The 18,664-nt window shown below is 39.5% G+C and overlaps 1 protein-coding gene across 6 annotated transcripts in view; it reads right to left on the bottom strand.

Annotated features, from left to right (window-relative positions):
• GRIK4 (glutamate ionotropic receptor kainate type subunit 4) overlaps positions 1–18,664 on the bottom strand; it is a 685,181-nt gene that overhangs the window by 39,602 nt on the left and 626,915 nt on the right. For all 6 annotated transcript variants that reach the window (XM_074215289.1, XM_074215290.1, XM_074215285.1 and 3 more), the window contains 3 exons: positions 9,960–10,069; positions 6,571–6,744; positions 1,366–1,531 (listed from right to left, as the gene is read on the bottom strand). In XM_074215289.1, the coding sequence (XP_074071390.1) occupies positions 1,366–1,531; positions 6,571–6,744; positions 9,960–10,069 (450 nt within the window). The remainder of the gene's footprint in view (positions 1–1,365; positions 1,532–6,570; positions 6,745–9,959; positions 10,070–18,664) is intronic.

Genomic DNA, 18,664 nt, shown 5'->3' with positions numbered 1-18,664 from the left:
GCACTATTTCATGTCTTTTAATTTTATGGCCTCCATGAAACCTTCTGTACCCAACAGCCCAAAGGAATCTCTCCCTACTCGTTTCCATAGAGCACTTTGTCTGAATCTCTCTCCAAGCCGAGTTGTTTGTATATATGCTACATTTTCCTTCCTTTTAGAAGGAAAGGGCAAGGACTGTGTTATTTATCATTTTCCTTTCCCAGAAATCTAGTACAGTGTCTTTCATATAGTAGTTGCTTAAGAAATATGGAATCACAACTCAGATCTAGCCTTGGATACAGTTGTGTGACCCTGGGCAAGTCACTTAACCCTCTGTCTGCCTCAGTTTCCTCAACTATAAAATGGGACAATAATAATACCTTCTAAGCTTGTTGTAAGAATCAAATGAGATCATATTTTTAAAGTGCTTTGCAATCCTTAAAGTGGTTTATGAGTGCCAGCTATTATTATAATTATTGATTGTTGTTGTTATTAATCTGTTGAGCTTGTGACTTGGGGATTAAGGTTGTCTTATCCACCATTACTCTTGTCCTCTGAATAGAGCTAGGTGGGGACTGATTTCTGGTCTTAGCACTGCCATTATGAAATGGTATGAACTAAGGTAAAATAGGAGTCACTAACACTAAGGTGTATTAAGCAGTAACTTCCAAGCAGACATCATCTGAAGAGGAGGCTCAAGTGAGCTAGGCTCAGGTGACCTACCCTTGGCTCTAAACTTATTTTTTAAATCCCATATCAGACACCAGCCTCTGTTCTCCAAAGCATGAGCAAGTAGAGAGGGTTGGGAATCTGGCCAAGTTCTGTGCTTGATTAATGAGTTGTTCTCTAAAGTTATATCCAATGTGACTTATGAGGAAACTAAGAAGATGGGATCATTTTAGAATTTTGTTAAAGATGAATATTAATGTCTTAGCTGGTGGTTGGTTAGACATCTATTGAACTGTGTGGAAAATCTTTTCAGGAGAATCTGAAACTAGGAAATTCACTTGTCTAGCAATACCAGGATAGGCATAAATTTGGAGATCAGATAGAATCTTTTGTTCAGGACTTTGGAAAAGACCCTGCAGCGGTAATACTGAAATCCCTGTCTAAAGATTCTATGGATTTACAGGTCAAGAATCATAGTATTGAGGTTACCTTTATCCAAGAGCCTTTTTCTGATCTTGTTCCAAGACAGACTATTCTGATGGGCAGGAATCAGCTGAGCCCCCTATTGTTTCTAGACTAGATATTAGGAAAGGGCATGGTGGGAGCAGTTAAAGGTTGGGGAAAGAGATTTCCCATCTCCAGCAGTCATCTCACCTTTGTTCTACCTTCTCCTCCCTCTATCAAACCCCAATGACTGAGTAAAAGAGCAAACTTTACTTGGAAGAAGGTCATGCTGGATCCTCCATGAATGGTGCCATACTCAATGGCTGTCTGGTCAGCCAGGTCATCCACAGATTCAATGGGCACATCCATGCGTTGTACAGTCAGGAAGGCTGCCAGGTTGGCCGTGTAAGATGAGATGATAATCAGAGTGAATGCCCACCTATGGGGAAAGGACTTGAGTAAATCAATTGTTTAACTGAATCCCTCAGGATGCAAGGCTATGTGTTGGAGATATGAAGGTAGATGAAGATGAAGATATGAAGGTAGAGGTGCTCCTTCCTCTCAAGGAGCTAATAGCCATTAAAGGCATAGGGGAAATAGGACAAATTCCCACAATGTGGACCTAGCAAAAATATATAAACACAAAATGGCACTGAAATGAAAGAGAATATCAGACAATGGGTAGCTGTATTGGCAATGGATTGTTAATAATCCAAGCATATTTTCTTAATGAGGAGGAATTCTGAGCCATGATTAAGAAATAGAAAAAGGAGGTGAATCATATAATCTGGAGCCTCAAGAGATCTTATAGATCATTTAGTCCAACTCTCTCATCTTGCAGATGAGGAAACTGAGGCTTAGAATCAGTTAAAATGAATTTATTAATCTACTATGTGCTTATCATAACATATATGGAGGGAACACACTTAAGATTAAAAAAGAAAACTAACAATCTCTGCTCTCAAGGTGCTTTACAGAAGTGAAATGATACACCAGAATTTCATGAAAGGTTTATAGTAGAGCCGGGGTAATTCTAACTCCTAATGTAATGAAGAACCCTTTCCATTCTATTCCAACAATTGTCCTCACTTGGGGCTTTACTAACTACTTTTTCCATAGGGAGATAGATTTTGTATTATTTCTATATTATTCTAATTTTCCATCCTTATTTCCATTATTAATATTATTTTCATATAAGAGATAGGAGATTAAAGAACAGAGTGATGAAATGTTTCATCTAAATTCTTATTGCTGGTAATGCATTTTAGGTAGAATTTGGACCCATGTCTCATGATGTTAATGGAAGTGTTTTTGTTACTGTGCCACATTGCTGTATGTGGGACAAACTGATCAAAAACTGGAAAAGGGAGAAGAGAAAACCAAGTGTGTGAATCAGCTATTTTGCTTGACTCCTGTGGCATCATCTGCCCGATAGAATGTAAGTTTTTTGAGGGTGGGCACTTTTAAATTATTGAATTTTTATCTCTAGTGTCTAGCACAGTGCCTGGCATATAGTATGCATTTACTAAATGATTATTGAAAGATTGATTGCTGACACTGAATAGGGATGGGGTAGAGCCTTGGTGCTTCAGGTTCCTGGCAGGGTACAAAGGCTATTCTTCAAAAGTATTGATGTTAGTTATATAAAGGCAGTTATAAAGTTGGTTATAAAGAGCAAAGCAGAGGGCTGAGCACTATAACATATTCCCCCACTTTTATTAGCATATAATCTATACCTGTTTATTCCAACAGCTCCTCCCTTCCCCACAATACATATACACACCCCGTTAATGGAAAGAAGTCAGACCTTCAGTATACCACATTTTAAATGGTTGACAAGCCCAGGTACCCCAGTGGATCCTTTTTTTAAGTAGCTCCCAGAGGTATCTAGAGTAACTATAGGAAATTACTGTCTATGGGTGGCTTAGGTTAATTTCATAATGATATTTTGGGTCCATGTATAGCATATATTAAATTATGTACAATATGTAAGCTTCTTGAGGGGAGAGAGCATTTCATGTTTGTCTCTGGATCTCCAAGCATGCAGTAGGCACTTAATAAATACTTATAAATTGATTGAAAGATTGATTACTGGATTTAAATCCAGGATTGGGCAAGTAATTTTGTTCAGTTTAAATACCACATCCCTGACCATAATCATTCATATTCGAAGTGCAAGGCATTGGTTTGGGGAACATGGAGAGCTTGTTGAGAGAATATGAAGAGTCTGTTTTAAGAAATTGATCACCCTCATTTGTATTTGGCTATATAATTTGAAATATAGACAATTGTTTTATTCTGCAAAAACTTTTCTTTACTAGCCTAATCTTTCTCAATCTAAAATTATATTTATTCTTAAGATATGCTTCCTCCTTCTGCCTAGTAACATTTATTCCTTTCTGTTCTTTTTATGGACCCTGCCCACCAAATTCCCCTTTGTTCCTCAAATCTGGATCATCTAAGTATAGAAGCTTCTACTTTTGTGGCTTATTGTTATCTTTCTACCAGTGATACTGAGAATGAAAAGTCAGATTTGTTTGAGCAAGAGCTCTCTTCACTTTGTAGATGTTGTTGAGTTGTGTCAGTTGTTCAGTTCTTCATGATCCCATTTGGGGTCTTCTTGACAAAGATACAGGAGTGATTATATCATTTCCTTCTCCAGATAATTTTAGAGATGAGGAAATTGAGGCAAATAGGATAAAGTGATTTGCTCAAGATCACCCAGTTAGGAAGGGTCTGAGGTCATATTTGAACTCAGGTCTTCCTGACTCCAGGGCCAGAGTTCTTATCCACACAGTGCCAACTAGCTGCCCTCTTTGCTCTAAAGGATGTTTGAGTTATTTTGAAGCAACGAGTGGCAATAAACCATGAGAAGAGTACATTGCCCTGAAGCATAGACACAGGAGTCCTAGACTATCATAATCTTCTTCACCTTGCTTCACCTCAAGACTATAGTGTACCCTTAGCTATATCCCTTTCCTGCTACTTTCCTGTCCATCTTTGGGTGTAATTGTTGCTAACCTAATATGAGGGACTTGGAGTAGTCCTAGTATAAAAATAACAGTTTCAATTCTAGTGTTTAGGGATTCCTCTAGTTTGGAGGTATTTCAGACTTGGCTTCAATGTGAAGAGCTCATTGAGCTTCATTAGCACCCTTTCCGTGTTGTTCCTGCTTCCTGCTTCCTTGAGTGTCTCTAGTTAAACCATATGGTCTTCTCTTTTGTACCTTCCCTTAAATATGCCAAATAAAAATGTCTATTTCTTCCAGCATTGACTGATTCATCTAATTCTTTTCCAAAGTCCATTTAGTTTCAACAATGGGTTCTGACAACCATGAATATGATAAAGTAATTAAAAATGACTTGCTCGACTAAGTAAGTCAAACATGCCCCCTGCCATATGGTTTACATTTTTTTTAATTTGCACTCCTAATCCCACTACTAGAAAAACAACTCTGAGCTCATTCTTTATGGATGTCTGTGGGTCAGTAGTGCCATATTTTTCATAAGGGCAGTATTCCATTTGTGAAGTTGGCATCATTTTGGACTCACATGCAATCATCATCTGCTACTTTACTCTGGATGAGGAGATGGCCCAGTATCCAGCCCCTCCCCACTTTCCATGGGCAAAGAACTAAGCCATGATCCTCATTTAACAATGGAAAAATCCAAGGAATATGAGGGGGCACAATAACAAGAGGAGGACAGTTCAGGGTTCATCACATGTTTGATCCTTATTAAGTACCAGAGCCTCACTCACCCATATCCTCTGGATCAGAGTTACTAAGCAATTTAGATTTAACTATTTAAAACTTCACTGGGGCAGCCAGTGGACTAGGCAGCAGAGCAACCTGTGGCATTCTTCTTACTTTGGACCAGAGGTTGTTTAAACTAAGAACTGGAGTGAGACAGGAGAATAGGACATAAATATGATTTTAAAAAAGATAAATAGAGAAGGAGAGAGAGGCCCAAGTGCAAATGGGCAATAATGTCCCATAAAGAAAAAACCCAGAAGGATCAAGGGATCAGAATCCACAGAAGGCCCAAGGCCCTCCTAATTTTGCTTTTTTTATTTTAGCCCCAATTTTTATCTGCCTCTAGATTCCAAGGCAGATCATTCCTCCTATATCATCAAACCTGATTCTAGAGGAATTATGGTCCTCACTTTTTTCTTGATTAAAGTGTGCAACAGTCTTTTTTCCTCATAGTTCAACAGAGATGGAGTTGAGGAAAGGGAAAGGAAACAGGTCTGTAACATGTGGTAGCCAAGCAAATATGAATTTAGGGATAAACTAAGCTATAACCAGAAACCTGTAATCTAGTTTTTTTAAATGTATATGCATATAATTTTTTATCTTCTTAATTCATTTTTCAGTTATATCCAATCTTCCATGACCCCATCTGGGGTTTCCTTGTCTAGAGGTTTTTGGAGTAGTTTGCCATTTCCTTCTCTAGCTCATTTTTTTTGGCAAGGTAATAGGGCTAAGTGACTTGCCCAAAGTCACAAAGCTAAATAATTATTAAGTATCTGAGCTGGATTTGAACTCAGGGCTTCCTGAATCCAGGGCCAGAGCTCTATCCACTGTGCTACCTAGCTGCCCCAAATGAGGAAACTGAGATAAACAAGGGTAAATGACTTGCTCAGGATCAAACAGATAGTAATGTCTGAGGCCAGATTTGAACTCAGAAAGATGAAGCTTCCTCACTCTAGCCACTTTGCCACCTAGGTTACATTAAAAAAAATACTGCCCAGAATGCAGAAGGTAATTGTTCCTCTTTTTTTCTGTATTGGCTGGAAAACGTCTGAAATGTGGTTTCTAGGTCTTGGTGCCATGTTTTAAGAGGGATGTCAATAGACTGGGGTGCATCCAGAAGAAGATGAGAATTTGAGACTACCTGAAACCATACAGTGTGAGATATAGTCACCAAACTGGGAGTAAGATAGCTAGAGAAGACAGGAGAAAGGTCTTCAAGTACTTGAAGAACTGCTATGGTCATTTTACTTGGTTCCCAAGGGGGAGAACTCATACAATTAGTAGAAGTTACAGGGAGGTATTTGTTGTTTCAGTAATAATTGCAGAATATAAGGGAGTATCAGACAGCTTCCACTCAGTTGCAGGGCAGAAAATAAGATTAGATGATCCCCTAGGTCTCTTCTACCATTTTGAGTATATGATTCCCTTCTATGTACAATATAAAAAGCTGAGGCAAAAAAGGAGAAGCTAACAAGAGCCCCAGAAATCTCATCTGGATAATGAAAGGTTCCCAGGACTCAGTTTATGAATACTTCCTGGAGGATTTTTTCTTTTTTTTTTTCCAAAAGGACTTTGAATTTCCCAGTGGGCAAGAAGTTTGTCCTAGAAGAAGAGGTAGATCAAGTTGCAGTATATTTCCAGAATGAGGACTTATCTATATTTCTTTCTTGGTCTCACCCTGTAGGTTTAGACTGATCTCCCCGATTTCTGCCTTTGCTTCTTACCAGACTCCACTGACACATCGCGTGGATAAAGCTCGTGGGGCAATGGTAGAGCCTTGCTGCATGAAGCCCCCAACAGGAAACCACAAGCTGTTTCCCAAAGAGTACTGATTCACCAGAAGGTTACACCGGCCCTGGGCGCAAGGATGAGGGCTATACCATTCATAGGGTGTCAACCTGTGGAGACAGAAAGGCCTACAGTAAGCATGCTCTAGGGCCAGAGAAGAAGTGGTTGGGGGAAACAGAGAGGGTTGAGGGGAGGGAATCTGGATTGGAAGTCAGGATAACCAGGCTCTAGTGGACAGTGACCTTCAGTCAGTCATTTCATCTTTGTCAGCTTCTAACTTTTTCCTCTGTAAAATGGGGCACTTGAGTCTATAACCAGATCCCTTTTTGCTAACTATGAATCTATGAATCTAATTATAGCAAGGAAAGTCTTCTTCAGCCACTTTCCCCACTGAGTCTTCTCTAAGTAGTTCTTTATATATTGAATGCCCTTCCTTCCTTCCTTCCTCCCCCCTGCTCAAACATTTCTTCCTTTATCATTTCTTATTTTTTTAGGGTTTTTTTTACAAGGCAAATGGGGTTAAGTGGCTTGCCCAAGGCCACACAGCTAGGTAATTATTAAATGTCTGAGACCGGATTTGAACCCAGGTACTCCTGACTCCAAGGCCCGTGCTTTATCCACTGCGTCACCTAGCCGCCCCCTCTTTTATCATTTCAACAGATTCTGAAATAAACTGTTTTCAACTGGTCCTTTCTCCTTGTATTCTTTCCATCACCCTTCCTCATCTTGTTTTGGCAGTCAGTCATTTTATTCCTCCCTCACCCAAACTCCCTGTCCTGGGCATGCATACACTTATGGCTTGTATATAATATGAATAGCTTATAGTCTGTTCATAATTCAGTGAAATGTTTCTGATACTTCTAGACTCCCTACTAGGGTGGAAGGAATACCCAGAAGCAAGGACACAAAAGTTTGAGATGTATAACCATGGTCTTACCTCTCTGAGCCTCAGTTTCCTCATTTGCAAACTGGGATAATAATAGTTGCACTATATACTTCATAAAGTTGTGATGGAAAGTACTGTGGAGATGTGAGTGATTGTCATCTCAGCACCACCAATCTTTATCACCACCAATACCAACATGGTGCCCTGTCCAAATTGGTCATCATCTATGTTTTAGTGAATTGTAAGCTCCCGGAGGGCAGAGTCCAGAAATTTTTGTTATATTATGTTAAGTACTCAAGTAATTGAGTAGTTGATAAATATTTTGTGATAATTAAAATGGCAATGAGGATATAGATGTGTTTGGGAGGAAAATAAAGGGAAGAAGGGTTATTTAGCCCTTCTACTCAGTCAAAGCTGGATAAACTAAATGTAAAAAACCTCAACTTGTAGCCAGGTCAGTGCATCAGTGGCTTTGTGAGTATTGCTGGAGGCTAGGCTACAAGATCATCATACAAGTCTCAAGGCTCAAGTCATGGGACTAAGTGTGATAGTCATCTACTTTCTGTATCATGCCACTCACAAGGATTCCATCAGAAGTGGGGGAAAGTGAATGATAAACACAGCAATAAGATAGGGATTCAAGAAGAGAAAATTTCCTTAAAAAAACCTCACACAATCCCTTCCATCAGACAGCATGTTAGTTCTTGAATATCTTGCCAGTTGTCAGTGACAACAGTTACTTGTCAGTGGTAATACCTGTGAGGGCCAGCACTGACAGCTCTGGATGAACCCACCTGTAGGGGGAGTGGAAAGAAACCGTTTTGCACTTCTTGCCCATCAAACCCAAGCACCAGCTAGGGGAGTGTACGCCTGGCTTGGACACAGAGTAGCCCTTTTTGACTTGATTGGATTTCATTTGCCAAGAGCTCTTTACTGCCTCCACTCTGACCTGGATTATAAAGGATGAGTGGGATGGAATAACTTCTCCAAAGCAGACTGGACCAGTCCCCAGGTTTCTGCGCAAGGCTTCAGGTTACTTTTGTTCAATGATCTGAGAGGGAACACACCTTTCCAGCAGTTTTTTCTAATTATAAAAACTGCTGGAAAGGTAGGTTCTCTCTCGGGCCTCTGATCAAATTTCCCCTAGGGAGTCTTTCTTCCACCCCAAATAGAATATATCCAAAACAAAACTGACAATTTTTGGTCAGTAAGTGAAAGGTCAGAACCAAAAGCTGCCATGGAAAAATCTGGAAACCAGGAATAATCAACTCTGGATTTTTTATAGGCTTGTCTTAAAGAATTCTTAGACAACAATTAAGGTCCTTCTTAACTAGTATGTTTCTCTAGCCCTTGTAACATTAGAGAGAATAGGGAAAAAGGAAGGATTTTTATTCCTATTGTCTGAAGGTGGGGAGAGAATCATAGTGATTCGATGTGGGGCAAAATATCCAATTCTACTGACTGTAGGATGAAATATCATGGTCAGGCAGCACTTTGGGATCACCCTTTATCATGGACAAACACCTTCTCATGATGATAATTAGAACCCACAAGCAGTGGGGTTCAGACCTCTGGTGCTCCTTCCCCTGGAAAAGTGAAGGTTTTCCCATGGGTCACAGGAACAAATCACCTTTGGGGGGGATTCTTCTCTTTTCTCCTCCCATAGGAACCAGACTTTCTAGCACAGATGGGCTCTTGAGAATCCTCCCCTTCTTATTGTGCTCTGCCCCCCTGAACCCTGTCATCCTAGGCCCCATCTACCCCCTCAGACTCCCTTTCCTCATTCCAATATAACAAGGGCAGCTATGTTTTCAGAAGCATATCTGGGCAAGAGCTGGGTGATCATCTCCCTGAAGAGTGGGCCCTCCTCCCCCATCTGTGCTGCAGCCGCCTCCAGTCCCCCACTACTGTCTCAGAGGCTCCATTTCTTGTCGCTCAGCACTTTGAGGCAGATTCTGGCACAGGCTGAGGCTGGGGCAGCCAAATGCACAGCTCTTAATTTGAGTGATCTTGCACCACCCATCTCTCATTACCAGGATTCCAAATCATTCCCAGCAGGAGGAGAAAGAGACATTTCAGGCAGAACCTGCCTGCTAGTGTGTGTGTGTGTGTGTGTGTGTGTGTGTGTGTGTGTGTGTGTGTGTGTATGTGTGTGTGTGTGTGTGTCTATTTGTGTGTGTATTCTATTGTATGTTTATGTGTGTATACATACACGAAAATGGGCAAGTAGGTGGATGGACAGATGGACAACCAGGATGATGCTGTCAACCCTGTAGGAGAGTCTTGTCGGGCCACTAACCCCTCTTGGATCACTCCATTTCTGTCCAAAGGTCAGCTTTCACCTGCTCTTTACTTCCTCCCTCTTCTCCTCCCTGTGAAATTTCCCACATTGGACACAAGGTGGTAGTGTGAGGACAGTAAAGTGACTAAAGCTTGTACCGAGCCACTAGGAAGAGCACACAGCTGACAGCCAGATAGGCAAGAAGCATGAAGAGCCAGACTCCAGGAGAAAAGGGGTCCAGGAAGGAGAAATAACCCGGTTTTCGACCCTAGAAATGAACACAGAAAGAAATTTCACTTTACATGGTCAGCCAAAATGGACCCTGCGCAGAACTGGGCAGAGGACATGACAGATGTAGATTTCACCCCAAGTGGTCTCTCAGTATAGAATCATGGCATTTTTAGGACCGGAACAGGACTTTGGGGATCTCTGGGTCGGAGTAACTGACTGAAGAGATGGCTGGGGCTGGATGGTGATGGAAGGAGTATGGCCTACTTTGTGGGCTAGTTCTAACCTTGACTGTTAGCTGCTCCCCAGGGTGAGTGCAGCTTGTATTCAGAAAGTCAAAATCTCTCTCAGTTTTGTTTCTTTTATTGCCTTTGTATTTCTGGAAGGGTAAAGGTGGGCTCATAAAATATTTTTTGCTATTTATTGCCAATGCTATCTTATGATGACAATAAATTCTCTTATAATCCCTAGAAGGATCCCCCCAAAGCCAGGGAAATGCCATTCTCTTCCCAACCAGAGATGTGAGTTGACCAAGGTCATGTGAGTTGTGGGGTAGAGTTTGGAACAGAGCCCTTGTCATCCTTATTAAGACAATGAAACAAGGACACAAAAGATATATCCAAATGATGAGGAGAGTGGAGAGGATTGGGGAAGTCAATGGAAAAGTAGCCAAGGGTACATCATTTAGTGACATGTCATCATAACAGAATATGACATTATATCATGACCCACTCCTATAATATGACATGCTATGTCTAGATTCTAACATGTAGTGAAAAGAGTTTGTTATTCATGTTGGTAGGGAAATATCTGCATCAGCTAGTGATTAATTGGTGCCAGCCAGGTCCAAGATATATGACGGGAGGGACCTAAGTCAAGCTCAATCTTTCCCTTCTGAGTTTTTCTAAACAGTTTTTTTTGTCAGGATTTGTCTGAGCACTCTTTTTATCAAAGAAGAGCACTGGCATTTCGTTATGCTAGGGCCTCCATTGAAAAAATTCAACTCAATTCAATGCAATTCAATTCATTAAACATTTATTCAGTGTTTACTATGTGTAAAGCCCTGAAAACACAACTAATAGATGCTGCCTCAGTAGGCAGGGAGTAACTCTTTGCAGTCCTGCTGTGATCTGGCAGGTTCAATCATTGACTACCTTCAATCTCCTTTTCCTTTGGTTTATTTATCTCTTTATAAAATTTTCTTCCTCTGAGTCCTGGAAATCAACCAGTTTAGGCTATATTCCCTTCTAGGAATTGTATATTCTTGAATCACAAAGAGTAAGGGGAGGTATAGGCAGTTACACAGGGCTGGGATTAAAACTTCCAAACTTTGCCTAGACTCCTCCAGGATTAGTGCCATCCTTCTTTCTGCAGTCACATGATGACAGTGACCTTTGGGACAGGCAATATACAAAAGCTTTTTCTTCACAATACAAGCAGGACTGGATATCAGGTGTCTTTTAGCATTTACCGAGTCTCAGGAAACTTTCTGAAGTTCTCTATCTCATAGTGCATACATATCTATACTTGCCTTTCAGAGAATACTCTGGGGTGAACTAATCAGGGAAATGAAATGACTTGTAAGATAAGGAACAAGGGAGAAGATAGTTTTGGGATGTCCCATCCTGTCACTATGCAGATTATCTACTCAACAGTAACAGAATCAGTCTTCCTAGAGTAAGTCATTTATATTCCCATCATTGGCTAATAGAATCAGCCAGGAATCTTTAGGCAAAGCATTGGTACCAGAATTTGGAATCCAAATGAAGAGAAGACCTGGTTATGTCATTTGCTGAAACAATTAAGTTAGAGTTCAAAATGAGCTCATTTCCTCTAAACACTTTTTTCTGACCCATTTCACTAGCCTACACCCTATGGATTTATGTTTCTTAAGGCAAATATACTAGCTCCAAGATTTTGGACACTTTAGTTTCTTAGATGAATCTCTCTCAGTGCCACCTCAGTAGGGAGAAATATGAAAACAAACCAATTCATTGTTGATTTCTGAATGCAAAACCATGTTAGATGCTCAATGTCAGAAATCTATACCTGATTATTTTAGAATAAGTGAAATTGAGGGAAATGACGGTGCTATTTAAAGCTGTCATACTTGGTTATGGGTGATAAGGAAAGACACATGGTCATGGGAAAAATTACTAGAAGCTCAAATTATATATGTGTGTGTATATACATATATATATATGTATTATTTTACAGGGAAAATATCACACAAGGCTGGTGCAAGATATAATGCAACTCAAGTGGAATAATCACAGTCACATTAGCAAGGGAGAGTGTGATTCAATTTGTGATGGACTAATAAGATCCAGGATATGCTCAGAATAAACAGTCCTGCAGAACCTTGGACTTGTATCAGCTCAAAGATGTTTCTATATTTTCAACATTTTACTTGAAAACCTTGAGATTTTGCACATGAGCATGTTAGAAATATTGCCCCAAAGCTGCCTGAATGTATATAATGGCAGGTTTAGAAGTCACCTGCCATGTTTGTGTAGAAATCACCATATGCCATCAATGTTTCTTCCAAATGGTGCACTTCCCTTCCAAACATAACACTCTGCTCAAAGATGGATGGTGCTAATGCCATTTTTCTAAAGAACTCAAAGCACATTCACATTTATTAGTTCATTTGTTTTCACAAATCCCTATGTGAGATATAAAAGGGCAGACATTTTTCCTGTCTGAAAAGATTATGACAGTGAGGACATGAGAGGTGAAATAATGTCTAACAAAGTGATAAGTTTTTCCTCTCTGGCTTCTGAACTCACAAGTGTTCTCCTGCACTCTCTCCTCTCCCTCTTCTTCTCCCCATCTACCTCTCATTTCCCCTCTCTCTTCCTCTCCTCTCTTCTTTCTTCTCCTTTCCTGCATTTTTCTTCTCCTCTCTTCTCTCCTCTCCTCTCTTACTCTGTCTTCTTTTCCTTCCTCTCCCTTTCCTCATCTCCTTTCCTCCCCCTCTCTTCTCCCTTTCTATCTCCTGCTTCTCCTTCTCATCTTCTCTCTCTTTCTCTTTCTTTCTCTCCTTGCTTCCATGTTGCTTCTCTTTCTTCCTTTATGTGAGGTTTTCTCTAGACTCCTAGTGTGATCTATAAAGTCAACCTGGAAAGGAAAGTCAATATGTCACTCTGCCTGGGGGACTTTGAGCAAGTTTCTTTACCTCTCTGAGCTTCAGTTTCTTCATCTATAAAATGGAAGAGTTAAATTCAATGTTCTCCAAGGTCCCTTCCAGTTCTTTGTCTATTCTCCCAGGATTTCTCTTCTAAAAGGTTGCCTGATTATATATAACTCCTTTTCCTAAAGAACAATCCCAGCCTATTCTACAATCTTAAAACACTCTATCATTAGTGTATTTCTATTCATGATTATTGATTAATATATGTTTGTGTTTACTATCTGATAGTCAGGTCACTTCTATTAAGATGAATACGTTTTGAAGACAGAAATTCTTAACTATAATCACTTTAACTCAATTACACAAACTCATCCAGTTCTGGCCAAGTTATCATTTCATTCTCCATGTTTTAAGCACCTCTTTCTCTCTATACACTGCAGAGAAGGTGCCCACTTGTATTAGTGGAGGAAGTTTCTTCAGTCAAAAATTCCATCTATTAGTGAAATTATAGGTCCAGACCCTTTCCCTAGTTTTATTCAATACATTCTAAATGCTTAATTTAATGCATCTGAAGGAAAGAGTTACTTATTGACACAAGAGAAAAGTTGCTGATACTAGAACTGAGTTCTTTTGGTTCCTAATCCTGTGTTAGCTTAAACTGGGGTCCTAAAGATAACCCCTTAAATCTTCTTCCTTCCAAATGAAAAGAGGCTGCAGTCAACTCCACAATCCAGGTGGGCAGAAATGTGGGAGTGCGGTCAACAGAGAGATAAGGAGCGAGCATGCCTGTGTGTTTTCCTCCTTCAAGCAGGGAATTCTCTGATTCCTTTTGATCTGTTAATTCATTGATCCTTTATTCTGCACATATTTGAAGAAATGGAAATATAATGAGAATTTAATTACTTCACCCACCTCTGGTGCCACAAGCCCGAGCATGCCAGGCCCATGTCATAGGCAGCTGTGGGTCCTAGGAGATAGTGAGGATCAGGAAAGGAGGGCAAAAGCTTCATTTTTAATTGCTGTCACCCCCAATGGATAGGAAATTAGGTTTTGTTCTTTCAGCCTGCAGAGACATACAGTGTTTACATTAAAGATGCTTGGCTGGAGGAAGCCATCTGGTTATATTTTCTAGGCCTCCTGTATTTACTAGGGGTTAAAGCATATGAATTCTGGTGGGGGGGGTGTTCCCTCTAGGGCTCTCCTGATAAATAATTACAGCACTTCTGTTCTGGAATCTCAGTTAGGAATGAGAAATGCCAACTTTTGGGATTTGTTCCTATCTTAGCCTTCCCATTATGACTTGGGATCTATCATGATTTTCTCAACTCCATATCAGGACTGTATTATTTAATCCTAGTGATCATTCCCTACTTCTTACTCCAAATCCTCTTGGAACTTGGACTATGGGAAAGTCCACACATGCCCACCTTTTCAGTATGGCCCTGCCAAACTCTGGAATCAAATGAAGATCTTATAGGTTGTTTGTTTTTTTGAGGGCTCTCCATCTGCAATTTGGCTCTTCACTTCTGGATGCACAGTAGGCTAGCTCCAGAAGTAAAGAATCCTCTCTCTCCAGGGGTTCATAATCCAGGATTTGTTTAAAAAATGATAACTGTATTTTAAAATGATGTTTTCTTTGTAATTCTATTTTTATTATTTAGAAACATTGTTCTGAAAAGGTCAAGTGATCATGTCATTCTCCATGTTCTTAGCATCTCTCTCTCACTATATATTGCAGAGAAAGTACCCACCTGCATCAGTAGAGGAAGTTTCTTCAGTCAAGAATTCCTACTATTAATGAAAATATCAGGCTCTCCTTATTGTTATTCAGTACATTCTAAATGCCTAATTTAATACATCCTTCCCCAGTTTATCAAAGAACTCCATGTGCGCACACACACACACACACACACACACACGTGTGTGTGTATGTATGCACATACACAAGTTAAGAATCCCTCTGTCACTAAGTGTTCTTGTAGTGAGGTAGGGAGAATGTGAATTCTCACATTCACTCCCCAAAAGCCCAAGGAGGTAAAATCCTTCAATGGATTTAATTGCTTTGCTTAAGACTTTGTTCCTGAGGAAGTTGCATATGCCTCTCCTCACCATCAAAGTGGCCAATTAAGTCAACTTAAAAGGTTAGTGACATATCCCTTCTCATCTGAACTAATCAGGTGGGACTTTTGCATGAATAATTTATATAATTCAGGAAATACATTGATAGAGGACTGGATAGTTACAAAGTATTTCTCCTTCACTGACTCCTTTGATTTTCATGACTCTGAAATGGGTAGGTTGATACATGAGGGGTCTGTGATTTCAACCCTTTGTGAATTTTCTCCGAGTGCAGTTCACAACAGGTAAAAGAGACCTAGACTCAGAAAGGTTAAGTCCTTGGCTCAAGGTCACATAGTTAGAAAATGTCCCAGCTGGTACTGGAATCTAGGTCTTTTCATTAGATGACAATAAATGATGACCTTAAGTCTCTATAGGGTCATTTAAATAGATTTTAAGTTAAGATCATCATATTGAACTCAAAGTTCTAAAGGTCACTCTTCCTTTTAAGTGACTTTCTTAAGTTCATGCAGATAGTATACCCCAGAAATAGGATTTGTACTTAAATCTTCTGACTCCAGAGCCAGTAACTGTACCATATTACTTCTCCATTTTATTTATCAAAGGAGAATACAGGTAGAAGGAAGTTTCATTGGCAGGGTTTTTAGGATTCTCTCCTGACTCTAGCCAACCCATCTCTTTATCCATCATTTCCTCAATTTATAAGATATGGTCCTCAGTCAAAGTGGGTGGGTGTTAAATATAAAAGTTACTGAAATAACGTTGGCAAAATACTTTGAGCTCTTTGAAAGAAAGGTTTTCAATAGATATAGCATGTCACAATGATTACATATTCAGAGCTCCATATTTCTATTATATGGGCTATCATGTTACTTAGCTATAAGGAATAGAAATCTATTCATTTTCCATTTTCTTATAAGAGTATTAGACAGTATTAGAAATGATTCAGTGGTTTACTTAGTATTGTTCTTCATTTTCATAGACAGTCTTTCTGGAATGAATCAGACCTTCATAAAGAAAAGCTGGTAACACATCTAGCATATTCCATGGATTAATTTAATAATGACATTTATTTTCTCCTTTTTAAAAAAATCTCTTTCTCTCTCATACTCTTTCCATTTTCTTCTCTTTCCCTTTTTTCTTATGGAATGGAAACACCAGCTGTGAGCTGAGAAGACAGAAGAGAAAACTGTGAATTACTTTTTTCTTTTCTTTTTTTTTTTTGTTGAGAGTTGAAGTAGGGAATAAAGGCCCAACCATCAGGGATTAGCAAAAACCTAGCAGTCCTCTTGTATCCAGGATTGTTGGAGGGTGGAGTTGCTTTCACCAATATGTCTTAGAATGACATTGAAGATCAGTGGCAAGGTGGTATGGGGGGAAGTGGGAGTCAGTTGTTTTGGAATCAGAAGACCTGGGTTGAAAACTGTGTTACTCTGGACAAATTACTTAACTGTCCTCATCTCAATATCCCTATCCGAAAAATGAGGAGATTGGACTAAATGGACTTCTAAGGGTCTCCTTAATGGACTTCCAGGTCTCAAGTAATGGTCTTATGATCCATATGAAAGTTGCTTAATCTCTCTAAGTCTCAATTTTTTTATTCATAAATTGGAGAACTTAGACTAGGTGGTGTTTAAGTTCCTTTCCAGTTCGACATCTATGATACTACAAAAACATGAATTTTATAGGGCTTAAATTTTTTTTAAAAAAAAGGCTCATAAGGAAGGTGATTCCATAACTTCTGTAAAATGCCCAATCCCTAATTTACTATATGTAGGTTGTTCCCTTGGTAGATTATTTGTTCCAAATACTTAGTCCTCGTGCCATTTGACAGACTTCTCTGCTGACTTTTCCCATCATCAGTCAGGGTGAACTTGGGGAATATTAGCATTACACTATTATACAATACCTTGAGCAAAATCATTAGGAAGGCAAATCTGCTGAAAAAAAAGATTGTACCTTACATTCCAATGCCAAATATAAATTTCTTTTAGATTAACTACTCTTTTGGTTTATACATGCCATGGTTTTCTTCCACTCATTTATATGCCTATTAGAGAATTGCCTGCATCCATCAAAATTATGAGAAGTTTCCATGTCTTAGAATGTATTTGAAAGATATTTATTTGAATGCTATATTGATATGACCTTGGGAAAGTCAATTAATTTCCTCATACCTCAGTTTCCCTTTCTATAAAATGAAGGGGTTGAGTTAAATGATCTATGGGATCTCTTTCAGGTCTACATTTATGAATGCATGAAAAAAAAGAGTGTATGGGGACAGTTATATGAGGAACAACCACATTTCTAGTGTTCTCACACAATTCACATGCCTGTTCCTGGGGACATGAGAAAAGATGTATGGGGAACCCATAGATCCTTTGTGCTTTTGGGATTACGAATCTATTGATCAGATCATTCTAGTCCAGAGATGTTCTAACATCTCAAGTCCTGGGAAGCTTCAGGTGCACAGGTTACTTTCTCTCTATGAGTTCTGCCAATAACCAGAATCAAGAGCAGTCTGTTTGCCCTGGTGGACAGTTCAGTCCAAGCCAGAGCTGAGCATGTGTTCTAACAGCCTGAGCCATCTGTTGTATTCTCCTTCTTCACAAAACAAATAGGACGGGAGCCTGAAGGAAGATGAAGTCTCTTCCATGTGGCTCTCCCAAACTGTTGGCTTGATTCTTTGCTCCTCAGATTGTTGGGCTCCCCCTTAGGGAACCCAGGCATCTCTTTGCTACTGCGCAGCCAGGGGCAGGGAGGAGAAGCTGGTTTCTAAAGGAAGCCATGAGGTCTCCTGCTCCTACAATTACTTCTGGCTATGTAGTTTTTGTCATGAAGTGAGCCACCACACAATGGCAATTTTAAGGTATGGGACAGCTTCCTCTGTGACCTGTTTCTTGGAGATGGGAGAACTCTCAGAGGTCTTTTAATCCAATCCATATCTATATAAGAATCCTTTCTACAGCAATTCTGGCAAAGTACCTATTCATACTTGGAAATCTTCAATTTATGTGGCATTTATTGATTACCTTTTGAATTGGCCTTTTCCACAGTGAGACAGTGAGATAATACTAAGATTTTCCTGTACATTACCCTGAAATTTGAGATATCAACTTCCATTAGGAGAAACTGTGGCCTTGTGAAAGAATTTAGAGTCAGTAGACCAAGTTTAGCTGTGCTAATTATTATCTGGGTGATGTTGAGTAAGCCAATTCACCTCTCTAAGCCTCACTTTCCTCATTTGTATCCTCAGAGGAGTGGAATACATTTTATTTAGGGTCCTTTTTGCTTCAATATAGTAAATCTCTGAGAGTTGCCAATTAGAACAAATTTACCAAAAAATATTATTAAGAACCTATTCGATAAACTTTAACTTCATTAATTTAACTCTGTGAGATTATAATTTTAACTGAGTCACTC

The sequence above is a fragment of the Macrotis lagotis genome, chromosome 1, assembly GCF_037893015.1.
Source record: "Macrotis lagotis isolate mMagLag1 chromosome 1, bilby.v1.9.chrom.fasta, whole genome shotgun sequence".
NCBI lineage: Eukaryota > Metazoa > Chordata > Mammalia > Peramelemorphia > Peramelidae > Macrotis > Macrotis lagotis.
The sequence above is the reverse complement of the archived record's forward strand: the minus strand, read 5'-3'. Positions and strand labels throughout refer to the sequence as shown.